General features: G+C 37.0%; 1 protein-coding gene across 2 annotated transcripts in view; it reads right to left on the minus strand.

The window, feature by feature from the left end:
- DYM (dymeclin) overlaps window positions 1–18,391 on the minus strand; it is a 382,138-nt gene that overhangs the window by 274,111 nt on the left and 89,636 nt on the right. For both annotated transcript variants that reach the window (XM_024132334.2, XM_028480232.2), the window contains exons 7-8: window positions 4,331–4,456; window positions 2,690–2,832 (exon numbers count right to left, since the gene is read on the minus strand). In XM_024132334.2, coding sequence (XP_023988102.1) covers window positions 2,690–2,832; window positions 4,331–4,456 — 269 coding nt within the window. The remainder of the gene's footprint in view (window positions 1–2,689; window positions 2,833–4,330; window positions 4,457–18,391) is intronic.

Raw genomic sequence — 18,391 nt, forward strand, 5'->3', positions numbered from 1 at the left:
GAGAGTCTGCCTGCCGATGCAGGGGACGCAGGTTCGTGCCCCGGTCCGGGAGGATCCCACATGCCGCAGAGCGGCTGGGCCCCGTGAGCCATGGCGGCTGAGCCTGCGCGTCTGGGGCCTGTGCCCCGCAACGGGGGAGGCCCCAACAGTGAGAGGCCCGCGTACAGCAAAAAAAAAAAAAAAAAAAAAAAAAAGATAACCCAAATAAAAGTATGAAAAAGGAAGAATGTCAGGCATGCAAGAAGCAACAGAGTTTTTGCTAAAGTCTGGGAAACAGTGTAACAGCCAGATACACATCTGAAAAAAGTGAGAATAAACTGGGGAGGGCCCTGCCTAACTCCTTTGAAGGTCCCGATGTGTAGCTCACACTCCTCGGGACCCCAGTTCTGGCAAAAAGATTCTCCTCTTCCCTTCCAGTAACAACAAAACCTCACTGTCCAAAACTGTTACTTTTTTTTAAATAAGGCACCCTGATTTAAAGGAACTAATTTAAGCAAACCATACTATACACATCCTGCTATGAAAGGAAATGCTTTCTATTGATACATCCAGGAAAAATTTAATCCCAACGAAAATGCCATTTTTAATGGCATTATAAACCCAAAAGGGTTTATAATTTACATTTGGCTTTGGAATCTAACTTTTTTTCCATTGAGGAACTTCCAAATCATATTTTTCTCAAGCTAATATTAAAGTAAGAAAATTCCTTAACTACCAACCAAAAGATCATCAAATCAAAAGATGACACAACTAAAGTCAAATTTCCTTTGTCAACTTGATTGACTTTCATGTAATGTGGCTTAATTCAAAATTACATGACTATGACCATTCTTACTTTTATTTTTTTGCCCATAATACATAGCTGTGCTACTTAAAAGGAAAACATCCTTTGGCTGTTTTTTCATAATTCTTTGTGTCACATACTGTAAAATAATAAATTACTCCATCACTTATACTTTTACATGAATAATTTTATGAAGATTTATGAAGCTATGTAAAACATCTTATGACTACAGGCATACTATAAGTCTCTTTTAATGCTCTTAGCTGAATATTAAATTTCTCAATGGTAGGGGAAAAGACCAGAGAACCATTAAAAGTTATGTGGAAATAGTCTCAGAGATCATGTATTCCAACCATGATCGACATCTGATAGACAAAGAAACTGGGAGCTAAGAAAAGTAAGGAACTTCCTTCCGATATGCAGAGTAGATCTAAAGTTAACAAGTCAAGTTTTTTGGCACCCAGTACTGATGACACCACATACCATACTGGACTTCTTTATGATGACACGTAACTGCAAGAAAAATCAAGAACTACACACAAGTCTATATTTTTAATAACTGCAAAGCACTGCCACTGTTTTGAAGAAAGCAGGTAATGAACTTCTACTACCTCCTCCAAAAAAAAGGTCCAACCATATTGGAGAATGGGAAAATACTCAGCTTTTGAATACTTACATCAGTTTAATGACTGAAAAAAGAAAACACTAATGGATTAATCAAGCCTTCCCACAGGACACCCGATTCCCACAGGCACACAGGATTCCTGTGCTGCCTTCAGAGGCCGAACATGAGCAAGCCTTGAACAGCCTCCTCATCGGAAACAATGAGGGCAATGGGAGGGGCGACTCGGAGAATGAACCTCTGCAGGTCTGGTGGTCTAGGTAGCATACTCAGCACCAAAGACAGAGCCATGAGTGATTACAAATGTAATTCAACTCATAATATTGAAAGAAATCAAAGGAAGGCAAACCTAGGACAGAGGTCTTCTCATCCAAAGAGGTTCCTGAGACTCCTCACCCCATAAATTATCACACAGTACTCCATTTTCCTAACAAACTGACGGCCCTGCCTGAGTGTGGAGAGCACGTCCCAGCCTAATTCAGCTGTGGAACTCAGCTCCATTTAAAATTCCTTCAGACAGCTGAACTCTGCACTATGTAATTAAGCAGACCGTATACTGTTTCTTTAGTAAGAGCACCCAGGCAGACCTTACAACTGCCAAAGTGCCAGTCTAGTTTTTGTTTCTCCTTCAGAACAAAGCACAAGTTCAGTTGACGTAACCTCACATGACCCAGGTCCTCTTGTATTTCTGGTCTCTTTAGGTCTAAACGTTGTGAAGCAGAAATGAGGCTTTACTGAATGGTGGGAAAGGACTTTTCTTCAGTTAATGAAATTTGCTTCCAATCTGATAAAACTCACATTTGTGCCACTTCAGAATTTATTACAAGACTCTTCAAAATGTGCTAATTTGTCACCGAACAAATGAAACATTGATTATAATAAGAAAACTATACCTAATTAGTCATGTAAAATCCTAACCAAGAAAGCCCCTAAAATAGAATAATTTCCTCATAAAACACAAGCGGTAAAAAGTTTCCAAGAGCATAACTGTATTTATGTTGTACAGCTAGAATGCATGCAATATGCATATTTATAAACATTCTTCTTGAAAAATGTTTTCTTATAGGTAAACAATCTATTCATGATTTGCATATATTTCCTTGTATAAATCAGTGCACCAAATGGAAAAAATATTTTAAATTATTTCCAGTATTTCACATTTAACCAGCTGCACAGATGCAATATAACAGTTAGTAGTGGCAGCCAACTGAACAGAATTTCTTATGACTAACTGGACAAAACCTACGTATATCAAAGACCTGACAAAATCTGGTAAGACTTACTTGCTACTCCTGATGCCAGTCCATACAGCAGCCCTGCCCCATCTGACTGCTGAGGGAAAACGTGTGCTCCTGGAGGAGGCGGCTTTTCTTGCCTGATGAAGTTATACAACAAGGTCTTTACAAGTTTGCTGGTATATGGGAGGCTACACAAAAAGAAAAAAGAAGAAAATAAACCCAGATTTTGGGGAGTCAACTGACTTTGTATCAAGATAAATATAACCTATATAATCTATTGACATAAAAGGGATTAGCCCAATTCAAAGAAATCTGGCACTGTCACAATAGTGAAGACCATGGGCTTTGAGATCAGACTTGAGGCTTAAATATGGCTTTCGTCTTAACTATGCCGTATGTCATTCATCAAATCGCTTCAACTCCTAAGCTTCAGTTTCCTTATTTGTAATCTGTATAACAGGTGAGATATTATAAATTCAGTGAATAATACAGTACAGTAATTGGCACTTGAAGGGAGGTAGTAACACAGAGTCAGTAGGAAAAAGCAAGAATTTAAAAGTAAGGAAATTGACTTGAATAGTATATTTGACTTAACCCAATATATCCAAAATATTCAACATATAACCAATATAATAATTGTTAAATATCTTACAGTGTTTAAAATAAATAAAAGTATGAAGTTATTCAATCTATGCATGCATACAAAAAACATATCCATATATATACAGATTTCTTTTCATGTTAATACCCTTCGCTTTTAAGTAACAGAATGAGAGGAGAAGGGAGAGAAAGCAGGTTAAAAGGAATATGTGTCCACAAATTGGTGATAAATCAATTCCTGCAATCTGGAGAAAACTTTTGAATAGACTCTTCAGCCAACACTTAAGGCCTTTTATCCCTATTATCAGTGATTTTCAAATATGTTCCAAAAGAGCCCTAAAGGATTCTGTGAATGTGCCACAAGTATAATCAAGGTAGCAAGAGGTATGTGAAACAGACAAAGGTGCTTCTCTCTCTCTCTCTCTCTCTCTCTCTCTCTCTCTCTCTCTCTCTCTCTCTCTCTCTCTCTCTCTCTCTCTCTGTGTGTGTGTGTGTGTGTGTGTGTGTGTGTGTGTGTGTGTGTGTTTAATATTTATCTACTCCCGTCCCTACCCACCAGGAGACGGTAAGCTTCTGCTCTGCTCAGGTGCACAGCTCCACATCCTAACACATGCCTGGCACATGGTTAGCACACAATCAACATTTGTTGACTAAATGAAAGTAGGAACAGTCAGTTAAGTGACTGCTGGGGAAGCCCAAACACATGTTGACGGGACGTACATTGCAGTAGTCGTTTCAATGGGACTGGTGGGAAGGGGAAGATACAAATAATTTCAATGAACAAATATGACTGGATGAATGCTTAGACATAGAGAATGATGCAGAAGGAAGAAAAGATGGCTTCAAAGTGTCAACTCTACAAAGAAACCACCAGAGAAGGTAATGAAGCTAGGGGATGAAAGGGGCAGGGAGGATGGATAGTTTAGACAGGAAAGCAGATCCTTATGTGTTGGGTTTGAAGTTCTGATAGAACAACCAGAGGAAATGTCTGGTTGGAGATATGGAACAACACTAAGGAAAGAGGACAAGACGAGAACTATAGATTAATTCAATAAAAAACTTGACAAATTTAAAATAGAAACATACCATCGACCTTGCATCAAATACTTGTGACTGATGCTCTGTCTCAAAACTTCCTTGTGGAAGAGTTGGCAGGAAAGGAAAACCACCATTGTTGACACAGCTTCTACTGATATTTCATATGTAATATCTCTGGAAAAATAGGAAACAAATCAGAATAATGATCACTTTGGAAGATTAAGATATTGCTCTTTTCTAAATAAATTATACATTTAAAAACTCAAATAAAAATATTCAATATGCTTCCAGATTATTAAAAAATACTAGTATGTTTAACATAAAAATTAGGTCAAACAAAAATATGAAACCCTTCCTTGTCATTAGTTCTTGTACTTGGGTCAAATATCCCATTATTTTCCTATTTTCCAGGTCCCATCTACTAATGAATGACAAGTATCAATATATTAGTGTATAATGGAAACAGTTACCAGCAGTGTTCTGCTTTGAAGGTCCACTCTAAAGCCCTTATGTTCATTCCCTGTTTAGTTATAACATGGAAACAAATATTCAGATTATAAAACTGAAAAGAAGTCACAGTGTAGGGAAGACAACAATGTCTTTTTGAGTTGATAATAACTTTACAGCGAGAACTATGGTATACCCTAGATCTTCTATCTCTAAGTGGCTACTTTCTCAAGGCCAACTCTGCCTGTTCAGCAAAATATGAACAGTAAACAAATTGTTCCTGTTTTATTAAGCATATTTCTTTTATGAAGGACTACCGTTGTCCTCCGAAGATCATTAACCCCTTTTAGAAACAAATCTTAGAACAAACAAAAAGTAAACAAAATTTTGGCTGAGCACGAATAGGAACAAATGCATCAAGAAACCTTCAATTATTGCAAAAGTTTAAACACAATTATCATGGGGAAGAGTAATATGTTAGCCCAGGAAAGTGAAAATCTCAACAACACAACAAAAAGAGTAACAGCTCCAAAAGAATATCAGCTATTTTTACAGAACTGAAATATTCACGAAAAGCCCAAAGAAAAATACTTAACACCTACTTAAATGAAGCTCATTAAACAAATTAAAGAGGACTTGATTCTAGAAATGGAGAAGCTTACCAGATTTTTAAGTTCTAATTCTACCGGATATTTACGGAGTTATTTTGCTGATGAAATATCTTTTAAAAGCAAAGTATACAAAACAAAACACAAGAGACCCGTGCAAATGATCTTATTATTATTAACGAATAAATCTCATTTCTACTCAGAAATCTGACTAATACTGTAGAACAATTCTCTTTCCTGACATTTCCATAATTATTGTTGTAAATATTAACCACATAAAAGGCACATCTTACATTTGTACTTATTTCTTGAATTGAATGAAAAACAACCCTGATGTGTTGTATTAGGATTCATTAATTCTTCAATAATGATGATTTGGGTGCTCAAAGCCCAAAGCATTTTGAATCACATAATCATTTATTCATACAGCCTATGCCTGTCAGGGATCCATACTCTGTAGTCAATTTGCTAGGCTTTTCAGTTGGGTCAGGGCTTAAAGCCAAATCCTGAAGAACAAGTATCTTGCCACAGTACACCCTATCTAGGTAGGTGACTACCTCCAGTACACTTGTTAATGCATTTAGTCATTGCATCAATAATAAAAAAAAAAAAACAACAGCAGTGGTTTACAATTTAACATCTTACACTAGGTCCCTGATCCAGGAAGAAACTGCTTTAATTTGTTTAAACTAAAAACTATGACGATTAAGAAATACTATGTCTGACAGCTTTAATGAAAGAATGTAGATTTAGAACAGAGGGCTGTTCTCCTTCAAAATAAATTGGGCCAAACAACATAACAAATGGGAGAACATCACAAATGGGAGGGATCTTTATTGCTCTGATTTTGACTGGAACTAACTAGGACTTCCTGAACAGAGTCATCAGCATAGTGTACCAGGCATACAAAACTCAGAACAGCAAAAAGGAAGAAATATGTTGAGGCCATATAATACACAATCATAATACAAAAGGAATACTCTCTGCAACAAAAATGTAAAGGGAATTTCATGAAAGAAGGATCCAGGATGCTGTTGACTGACTTAGAGGATATCTTCTATTCATTTTGCTGGCCAGCATCCACTTATTAGTAGTAAAACATTAATAAAGGGCAAACAGGATGATCTGAATGGAATGACAAAATACCATGAAGATAATTCTACACAAATTAATCTTAATCACAACCAAAATTGTCATTGAGTTTTTTCAGAAACTTCATAAACTGACTGACATTCTTATGAAAGAATAAACATATAGCCAAGTCAATTTTGAAACTGAAAAGTGAAGAGAGGGACTTCCTCTACCAGATATCAAGCCATGTTACACAGCTGTAGCAATAAAAACGGTATGGTATTTGCAAGCACACACACAAAAATTAGACAAACCAATGGAACTCAACTGAGAACTGAATGTACAGGTCAAACCTGTGTTTCTATGGAAACATACAATAAAACGGATCCATAAATCAATGGAGAACAGATTGTACAGAAGATGGTGCTGCAAAAAGCTGGCTTATTTCACAAAGAAAAGTAATGATGGCTCCCTATCTTACAACATATTCAAAGACCGACTACAGAAGAATTAAAGACCTACGTTCACTTGGATGTGAGTGGCAACACTAAAATTAATAGAAGAAAATGTACAATGATAAGTTTGTAACATAAGCACAAGAAGGGACTTCTTAAATAAAAGCCTAAGAGCACAAAGCATAAAGTAAATAAACAAATAAAAGCATTTAATTACATCAAAATTAAGGATTATTGCTCAACAAATGAAACCCTGAACAAAGTTAACTGGCAGATGATAAAATGGAAGAAGAACAAAGAACTAATATCTAGAATATTACAAGCAACTCCCGCAAAAAGCCAAGAAAAAGCCAAGAACTTCACTAGGAAAAAAAAGAGCAAAAGATAAAAAAAGTCTGTTTAAAACAGTGTAATATTCCTTGATGTCCTAGAAAATGTAAAGTATTGACAGGTACATAACGATATATAAACCCTCATGTACTGCTGATAGTACTATTAACCAACACAGTTATTTTAGAGAACAATTTATAACCCAGTATATGTATATGCCAAAGAAAAATTCACAGAAATATGTCTGAGGACTGTGGTAAGCAACCTCCAAAATGACTCTCAATAATCCATGCTTCCTGCTATTCATGTCCTTGTGTAATTGCCTCCCTTTGAGTGTACGATGGATCTAGAGACTTGCTTAGAAGCAAGAGAATAGAGTAAAAGTGAAAGCATGCCACTTCTGAGAGGAGACTGGCTTACAAAACAACCGTGGCTTGTGTTGGGCACCTGCTCTTGCTCTTCTGTTTGCTTTCTCCAAGGGAAGCCAGCTGCCTTGTTGTGAGCTGACATACAGAGAAGTACACCTTGCAAAGGACTATGGAAGGCCTCCAGTCAACAGCCAGTAAGGAACTGAGTCCAACAGCCCTAGAGAAATTGAATCCTGCCAACAGCCAAGTGAGAAGTCTAGGAAGCAGGTCCTTCCTAGTTGAGCCTTCAGATGAGACCACAGCCCCAGCCATAAGATCAACTACAACCTCATGAGACACTTGAGTCAGAGGCACCAAGCTACACAGTACCCTGATTCCTGATACTAAAAAACTGTGAAACAACGTTTTGTTTTGTTTTTATTGAAGTATAGTTGATTTACCATGTTGTGTTAATTTCTGCTGTACAGCAAAGTGATTCAGTTATACATATATATTCTTTTTTATATCCTTTTCCATTACGGTTTATCACAGGATACTGAATAGAGTTCCCTGTGCTATCCAGTAGGACCTTGTTGTTTATCCATTCTATATATAGTAGTTTGCATCTGCTAACCCCAAACTCCGACTCCATCCCGCCCCCAACCCCCATGCCCTTAGGAACAACATGTCTGTTCTTTATGTCTGTTCTTTGAGTCTGTTTCTGTTTTACAGATAAGTTCATTTGTGTCCTATTTTAGATTCTGCATATAAGTGATATCATATGGTAGTGAAACAATGTTGTTTTAAACTTCTAAATTTTAGAGTAGCTTATTGTGCAGTAATAGATAAGTAATATAAAGACTTTCATTATTTGTGGTGTTGCAAAGTTGGAGGCACCCCAGGTGTCCAGCACTGAGGAACTGGATAAGTAAAATGTTGTGGATGTACACAATGGAGCAGTTTTAACAGCAATAGACTAGGTGTTCATTTAGCATCACAGGTAACTCTTAAAAACAATTCTGAGAGGAAAAAGCAAAAAACAATGGGTTCTATAACACAATTCTATTTATGTATATTAAAAATACATGTACACTATAGCTGATTCACTTTGTTATAAAGCAGAAACTAACACACCATTGTAAAGCAAATATACTCCAAAAAAGATGTTAAAAAAAAGAGAAAAATACATGTACACATAAGTATAACATCTTGTACTCGGACATATACATAAAAAAATGCATGCATTAAACATATTAAAATGGCTGTTTATGGGAAAGAAAAAGAGTAATGAATGGGGATAAGTGGGAATAAGTAAATGGATTAATATTAAATGGAGGGGGAGATGGGCCTTACACAAACCAACGATGATAGTGACCCTTGAACTGAAGAATGTGACTGACTCAACCCTATGCCTGATGTGTCCAAAATCAGGGATTGTGGAATGAAGGGAGGCATAAGAGGTTGGGGGACATATTGAAGTGGGAGAATGCTCAGATTAATCCCAGAAACAAAAAATACCAGCAATAAATTATCCAGTTAGGACATTATAAGGACCACCATTTAAATAATGACAATGGCAATGGAAAAGAGCAGTAAGACTTAAAAGACACTTAACAAAAAAAAACTAATAGCACTCAGTGACAGACTGGATGCTTAAAGTGGGCGAGAAAGACTAAGACTAATCAAGAAAGACCAAGGTTTCTAGATTTAGAACTCAGAGAAGGTGACGTTATCAACCTAAATCAAGAACACAGGAAATGGAAAAATCACTTTACATGTATAATCTATCGATGCTCTTTATTCAGATTCCATGTTTGTGAATTTACCTACTCACTAAAATTTACTTATAACCCCAAAACAATTTTCTGCAGCACTTTTGCAAGTTGAAATGATCTACGTAATTTTCTAATTTGCACCAAAGGAATCCTGGGCAAAATTTCATGATAAAAAAATAGCTAACGATTGCAAATGAACCCACAGATGATAAAGTTACTTTGTTAAAGATGATAAAATTAAAGTCTGCACTTTTCTAATGTCAGTGGGGAACGGGAAATAACTACATAGCAAAGCTTCATATAAAATTGACTATCCAGATATGATATGATGTCTGGAATTTTCTTAAATGTAATCTGAGAAGTAGGGGAGGGTAGTTGTGGATGGGGTATAATTGAAATAAAAGTGGCCATGAGTTGTTAATTACTAAAGCTAAGTGATAAGCATATGGGAGTTCATTAGTCTCTCTATGTTTATATGCTTAAAATTTTACGTAAGATTAAAAATATAAAATTAAAAATTGACTGCGCAACTGTAGACCAGAGTTTGGTGAAGATAGAGACCTCTCTTACTCCTAGCTCCTACCACATTTCCTGGCAAATAGTAGGCACTTAACAGATATTATTTGGAGTGAATGAATCATCCAAAATTCTATATTTAACAAATTTAATTTGCTAAAGTTATCTGCTTTGAGAAGTTGGGTATGTTTCAATAGTTTTTATATTGTTGTCATTAGCAAATCACCACAGACTTAGTGGCCTAAAACAGCACAAATTTATTATCATGCACTTCTGTAGTTGCAGTACAGGTTTCACGGGGTTAAAATCAAGGTGTCAGCAAGCTGCTTTCCACTCCAGAGGCTCTCAGGAAGAATCCATTTCCTGCTCACTTGGGTTGTTGGCAGGATTTAGTTCCTCGTGACTCTAGGATCCAAGTCCCCATTTTCTTGCTGGCAGTAAGATGAGGGCACTTCCGAGGCTCTACAGGTCACCTCATTCTTTGACTCAAGGATCCTCTTCCTCCATCTTCAAAGCCATTAGTGGCTTTGAATGACTCATGCTGCATCTCTCTGACCCACCCTTCTGGTTTCCTCTTCTACCTTTAAGGACTCATGTGATTAGACTGTCCTCTATGATCCTAGTGGGCCCAATCTCCCCCTCAAAAAGCCTTTAACTTTAACCACATCTACAGAATCCTTTTGACATGTGAGGGTATCTATTCACCAGCTTTCCAGGGATTAGGATGTGGACATCCTTGGGCTGGAGAGGACATTATTCTGCCTACCACTAGCAGCTAGTAAGAATTAGATGCTAATTTCAATAAAAACCAAAAAACCTCCCTACCAGCCAACATGAAAATATTACTCAAAGTTATACTAATCTACCAGTTGGGGGCTGGGGGGAATATAATGTTCAAATAAATGGATTAAAGCAGGCTCCAACAAACTGGCAGGGTAGAAGATAATTTAAGTACACAATGAAGCACAGCTTCAAATGACATGGCAAAGATACAGATACTAGAAATGGCTAAAACAGAATCTTTTCTTTTTTTTTGGGCAAAGATGTCAAGAACCCAATTTCCAATTTTCATTATAAGAAGATAGTGCTTATAGCCACAAAGCAGAAGAAAATTGAAATGCACAGAGTAACAAATATTCAAACAAGGACAATAACCATCCACTAGCTGCCCATCCTGCTCAGAATAAAATGCAAAGTCCTTAACCTAGCCTCTAAGACCCTACATGACTTTTGACTAACCATCCAACCTTGTCTATCACTCACCCATCCTTGCTCATTTGGCTCTAGCTCTACTGGACTAGTTACTGGTCCCTGACACACCAAGCATGCACCCACCTCAGGGCCTTGCATCTGCTGTTCCCTCTGCTTAGAATGCTCTCCCACTAGAGAGTAACAGGACTCCCTCTCTGACTTCCTTTGGGTTTCTATTAAAAGGTCCACTTCACAAGGAGCCTTCCCTTACAATCTTGACTAAAATGCCACGACATTACTCTTTTCCATTGTACTTGTCACCTTCTAACATTAAGTAATATATTAATTTGTTTATTGTCTGTCTTACCCTATGCACAGCTAGAATCTATGTCTTATTCACTATTGTATCCCTGACACCTAAAACAGTGGCTAGCCACAAGTACACACATATTTGTTGAATAGTCTCTTTGTGCTCTTGGGCACAGTGAGAAATTAGTATTATTTGGGGTTTACCAAAACCAAGAAAAATACATTCATTCATGTACAAATTTTACATGACAAAGTATATCTGAAACTCCCAGCTTCCAGAAACTAATTCATGATTTAATGCTCTGCATAAAAATTCACACACAGACAAAAACGGAATTCCCTGGCAGTCCAGTGGTAGGGCCGCACACAGGGTCCATTCCTGGTTCGGGAACTAAGATCCTGCACACAGTGCAGCGTGGCCAAAAAAAAAAAAAAAAAAAAGAAAATTCACTAGACTCCTTTTCTTTCTTTTTGTTCTAAACTTTTATTTTTAAAAAAATTGTTACTAATTTATTTTTTTTGGCTGCGTTGGGTCTCTGTTGCTGCACATGGGCTTTCTCTAGTTGTGGTGAGTGGAGTTACAGAACTAGTAGCAACAGCAAAAATAATTACTCAACATGCCCTCATTTAATCCATTTTCTATTATAAGTGGTATTGAAAATGACTGGACTTCTCTGGTGGCGCGGTGGTTGAGAATCTTCCTGCCAATGCAGGGGACATGGGTTCAAGCCTTGGTCCAGGAAGATCCCACAAGCTGCAGAGCAACTAAGCCTGAGCACCACTGCTACTGAGCCTGCACTCTAGAGCCCACAAGCTACAGCTACTGAAGCCCGCACGTCTAGAGCCCGTTTTCCACAGCAAGAGAAGCCACTGCAATGAGAAGCCCACGCACCGCAACAAAGAATAGACCCCACTCAATTATCTTCCTAGTTACCATCTTCCCGCACATCTCCCAAGTCTGTGTGAGGGCTTCAGCTCCCTCTACCCTTGCCCCCAAAACTGCTTGGCTGACTCATATTCATCACTCAAGACTTTGGACTATGCTTTTCATAGTCTATAGTCTACATCATATAAGAAAATAATTGCTGAACCAAAAAAAAAAATCAACCAATATTAGAAAATAAATGAAAAATGTAATAAAGCACAGCTTATATATTAACTTACACAACCACATAATTTTTAAAGAGATCACAGGAATTGAGGCTACTTCCATTTCCAGCACTGACAGACAGAAAATTCAGAAGAATATTCCCAATGAGGTCAACAAAAATCATTGACGGAGGGTCTGGAAGGGCACTTTCTAAAAGGACCAAAGAGCTAGTAAAATACTGAAGAATTACAAGGCCAAGATTCAAGGCACTAAGAAAACCTAGAGAGGTCAGCCTGACATCTGGATTGCTTTGGCCTTGGGATGTTTCCTGATCCATAAGCGGTGGCTGGGACTCCAAGCAGTGCTTTTGACAGGGTTGACAATCTAGGAGACAAAAACTGGAGTCCAAGCCTGCTAAGGGAGTAAGCCCTAGTACTCCACTCCACACACAGGGTAGAAATTCTCAAGGGGATCCTTACCTTGGAAGTAAGGGGGAGCAGGAAGTAAATCAACAATCTCATGGACTACAACCCAGCTTTAAGTTCCCTGGGTGGCCAGAAAAATTCTGAAATGGAATTAAGAAGAATCCAAGGCACCCAACAGAAACAGACAATCCCCTCTGAAGAAAGATAAAATCATCCTATCAAACTATTTCTACAACTGTACAAAAACTAGCAAACAATCAAAAATAAGAACATAAAGAGATAAGACTACATGAACAAGAACCACCATACACCCATAAAACAAACAAAACTCTCCCAATAATAATATTAATTACCAAATACAACTATGCCTACTCTACCTATGGCATAGAAGCCAAATTTTTCAAATCAAAAATTTCTCAAGGACCTGTAAACTATATAAATATAGCAGGTATTTATTTTTTAAAAGTTCTAGAAAAAAATTCTGGAACTGAAAAATACAATAGCCAAATTTTAAAACTTGATTTAAAAAAATAAGTAAATAAGAAAAAGAAAGAAAGAAAGAAAGAAAGAAAGAAAGAAAAAAGAAAAAAAGAAAGAAGGAAAGAAAGAAAACCTCAATGAATGGGTTTAACAGCAGATTAGACTCAGCTGAAGACAGAGTTAGTGACTTGGACATAAAGTCATAAGAAATAACTGAGAATAAAGTATAGAGAGACAACATAATGATGTTGAGAGGCATTTGTTTCCAGATTGGGGTTATTATGAGAAGGTTTACGAAGAAAGATTTATAAACATTTGCATACAAGTCATTTGCAAACATATATTTTCATTTCTCTTCAGTAAATACCTGAAAGTAAAATTGCTAGATGAGGAGAGGTGGATATCTGACTTCATAAGAACCTGTCAAAACTTTTCCCAAACTGGTTGTACCATTTTATAAATCACAGCAATTTTTTACATAGATTTTATTTTTCGAAGCAGTTTCTGGTTCTCAGCAAAACTGAAGGTATAGAGAATTTCCATATAACCCTTGCCCCCACATATGTATACCCTTCTCCACCATCAACATCCTGCCCCAGAGTAGCATATATGTTAAAAATGATGAACCAACATTGACACATCATTATCACCTAAAGACCCCATAATATACGTTAGCGTTCACTACTGCTGTGTAATTTCTATAATCGCTATAAATTTTGACAAATGTAGTAACATGTATCCTTGATTATAGTATCATACAGAACAGTTTCATTGCCCTAAAAATCCTCTGTGCTCTGTCTATATATCCCTTCCTCCTGCCAAACCCTGGCAACCACTGATCCTTTTACTGTTTCCATAGTTTTACCTTTTCCAAAATGTATAATGGGAATAATACAGTATGCAGCCTTTTCAGATTGGCTTCTTTACCCACAGCAATTTCTGAAAGTACCAGTTGCTCCACATTCTCACCAACATTCAGTACTATCAGTCTTCTTAATTTTAGCTATTCTAGTTGTGTGTAGTGATAGCTCACTATAGCATTTAATTTGCATTTTCTGATGATTAATCACACTAAAACTCAATGTGCTTATTGGCCATTCATATACCTTTTTGGTCAAGTATCAATTTAAATATTTTTTCCATTTTTAATTGGGATATTTGCCTAATTATTTTTAAATTGTAAGAGATCTTTATATATTCAAGAATAAAGTCTTTTGTCAGCTATACGTTTTGGAGACATTTTCTCCCATCTGTGGCTTGACTATTCTTTTTCTGAACCATCTCTCTTGAAGAGGCAAGATTTTTACTTTTGAAGTAGTCTAACTTTATCAAGTTTTTCTTTTTTTGGCTATTGTTTTCTGTATGCTTTCTAAGTTATCTTTGCCTAAAACAAGATTGTGTGTATTTTTCTAATTTTTATATTATATGTGAAAGTAGGAGTCAAAGTTTTTTTGTTTTGCCTTGTTTTCCCATATAATCAGCTTTTCCAGCACCATTAGTTTAAAAAGTTTTCCCTCCCCAACTGAATTGTTTTGCTTCTTTTCTCAAAACAAAACAAACAAACAAAAAAAAACAACTGACCAGAGAAGTACAGATCTATTTCTTGGCCCCCTATACTGATCCACTGATTTATCTGTCTATACTTAGGTCAGTACCATGTTATCTTCAAAGCTGTAGCTTTATAGCACACTGTGAAGTGATACAGTGTAAGTATTCCATTTGTTCTTCCTTTTCAATTATTTCTTCAGATATTCTAGGTTCTTTGCATTTCCATATATATTTTAGAATCAACTTGTCAATGTCTACGAAGAAAACAAACAAACAAAAAATACTCTGGTACAGATGTGATGAATTGACTCAGTACATCAATCTGGGTAATACTGACATCTTAACAATATTGACTCTTCCAATTCATGGATATGATGTATGTCTACATTTAGGTCTTCTTTGACTTCACTGAGCAATGTTTTTTAGTTATTAATATACAAGCTGTACACATATTTATTGAATTTACTAAGTATTTCATGTTTTTCAAATTATTTTAAAATGGAATTTTTAAGGTTTTAGTTTCCAATTGTTTGCTACTAGTATATGATTCTTGTATAATCATCTTGCAATATGCAACCTTGCTAAACTCACTTTTTAGTTCAAGTAGCTTTTGTATATTCCTTAGGGTCTCCTACATAAACAATCATGTTGCTGGCAAATATAGTTTTACTTTTTCTTTTCTAATCTCTATGCCTTTTATTCTTTGTTTTGCTTTACTGAACTGGCTAGGATCTCATACAGTAGCAAACAGAAATGCTAAGACCAAACATCCTTGGCTTGTTCCTGATCACAGATGAGGTAAACCTTTAGTCTCTCATCATTAAGTGTAATGTTAGCTACAGGTTCTTCATGGATGCCCTTAACCTAGCTGAAGATGTTTCCTTCCATTCCTAGTTCGCTGAGAGGTTTTTTTTTTTTTCCATGAATAGATGTTGAATTTGGTCAAATGCTTTTTCGACATTTACTGAGACAATCATATGGCTTTTCTAATTTATTTTGTCAATGTGGCATATTATACTGATTTTCAAGTGTTAACAATATTGTATTCCTGAGATAAGCCCCACTTGGTTATAATGTACTATCCTGTTCTTATATTGCTGGATGAAATTTGCTAATTTTTTTAAGCTTCTTCTCCTGTATTCATGAGAAATATCAGTCTGTAATTTTCTTTTTATGGAACGTCACTGTTAGGTTTTAGTATCGGGGTTATGCTGGCCTCATAAAACAAGTCATCCCATCTGCTTTAGAAATACACTTTATTGAAAAAATATTTGCTTCATGATGTGATGTTGAGCAAAGATAGCAGAATAGTATGCATCATATGAGTGAATACACATACAGATGTTAATATGCAAAAAATAAAAAGCAATCCTGGAAGATGAGATTATAGGTGAATATTTTTATTATTTTTAATTTAAATTTTCAAAACGGGAAGGGCATAAAGAAAATGAATGGGAGAAATATTTACTTCAAACTGGCTGTCTCCACCAGGAAATTTCCTGAAAAAAAAAAAAAATCAGGAGAGATGGTCTGAGGACAATCTCTAATCCCATTCTGACCATAGGTTTTCTTTTTCTGTTTTTTTTTAAAAAATAAGCTTATTTATTTATTTTTGGCTGCACTGGGTCTTTGCTGTTGTGCGTGGGCTTTCTCTAGTTGCAGCAAGAAGGGGCTACTCTTCGTTGCGGCGTGCGGGCTTCTGTTGTTGCAGAGCACAGGCTCTAGGCACGCGGGCTTCAGTAGTTGCGGAACACGGGCTCAGTATACGGGCTCTAGAGCGCAGGCTCAGTATTTGTGGCTCACGGGCTCTAGAGCACAGGCAGTAGTTGTGGCATACGGGCTTAGCTGCTCCGCTGCATGTGGGATCTTCCCGGACCAGAGCTCGAACCCGTGTCCCTTGCATTTCGCAGGCAGATTCTTAACCACTGTGCCACCAGGGAAGTCCCAGGTTTTCTTAATTATTCCTCTCTCTCTCACTTCACTGTAAACAATCAAAGTAAAGAGGATTTGCAACTAGGAAAAACAATTTAAGTGTCTCATTCCTTTTGGACTGTAATAACAAACTAATACAGACTGGGTAACTTATAAACAACAGAAATTTATTTCTCACAGGTCTGGAGGCTGAGAGGCCAGATCAAGATACCTGCAGATTCAGTATTTGATGAGAGCTGGCTTCTGGGTCACAGAGATTAAGCATCTTTTTGCTATGCTATCCTATGATGGAAGGCAGCAAGGAAGTTTTCTTGGGTATCTTTTATAAGGGCATTAATTCCACTCATGAGGGCTCTGCCCTCGTGACCTAATCATCCCCCAAAGACCCCATACCTTCTAACATCATCATCTTAGAGGTTAGGTTTTAAAATATGAATTTTGGGAGTACACGAACATTCAGACCGTAGCAATGAATTAGACACACTTGCCGCATTATTTAGGGCTCTCCAGAGAAACAGAACCAACAGGATATAAAGAAATATATATATATAGAAAGTAATTTATTATAAGAGATTGGCTCACACTATTGCAGAGGCTAAAGGTGGCATTATCTGCCATCCGCAAGCTGGAGGCCCAGGAAAGCCAGCGGTGTAGTTCCAGTCCAAACCCAAAGTGCTGAGAAGCAGAAAAGCCCTGGTCCAAGGGCAAAAGCCCAAGAAACAGGAGTGCCAATACCCAAAGACAGAAGGAGATGGATGTCTTAGATTATGCAAGAGAAGTAATTCACCCCTCCCCCAGCTTTTTGTTCTATTCATGCCCTCAGTGGACTGGATGATGCTCACCTACACTGGTGAGTATGATCTTTTTTACAAAGTCTACCTATTCAAATGCTAACTTTTTCCCGAAACAGACACATCCAGAAATAATGAAATAATGTTTGACCTCTGGGCATCCCTCAGCTCAACCTGTCACACAAAATTAACCATCACACTTGCCAAAGACGTAAGTTAAATGCTTAAATACTGGCAAAGGGCACGGAGTCACAGATTCAGTCTCATTAAAAGCATTTAGTCATTAAAAGCATTTAAGCACTATTTGAAAGGTTTTACACCTAGAAATTTTTGTTCCTTCATAAGAAACAAACAGCATTCTAACACTCACCTAATTTGTTATAATCATGAAAAGTGAATTCATATTTCAGTACCCCCAAATTTGACATCTATCACAGGTGTGTTACAATTTTAAATAGGAAGACTCAACAAGAAGTTCACATTTGAACAAAGACTTGAAAGAAACAAGGAAGCAAGGGAAAAGTCTTCCAGGGAGAGGGACCAGCACACACAAAGGCCCTGAGGTAGAAACACACCTAGCATACTTAAAGAACAGCAAAGAGGTCAGTGGGGTTAGAATGAAATCTGGAAGAAGGAGTAGTAAGAGATGAGGACAAAAAGATAACAACAAGCCTGAAAGGCCTAAAAGCTGTAACAGATTGATAAATTCAAATTCTTTCTTTCTTTCTTTCTTTCTTTCTTTCTTTCTTTCTTTCTTTCTTTCCCTCCCTCCCTTCCTTCCTTTCTTCCTGGCT

Source organism: Physeter macrocephalus, chromosome 19 (genome assembly GCF_002837175.3).
Source record: "Physeter macrocephalus isolate SW-GA chromosome 19, ASM283717v5, whole genome shotgun sequence".
In the NCBI taxonomy this organism is placed as follows: domain Eukaryota; kingdom Metazoa; phylum Chordata; class Mammalia; order Artiodactyla; family Physeteridae; genus Physeter; species Physeter macrocephalus.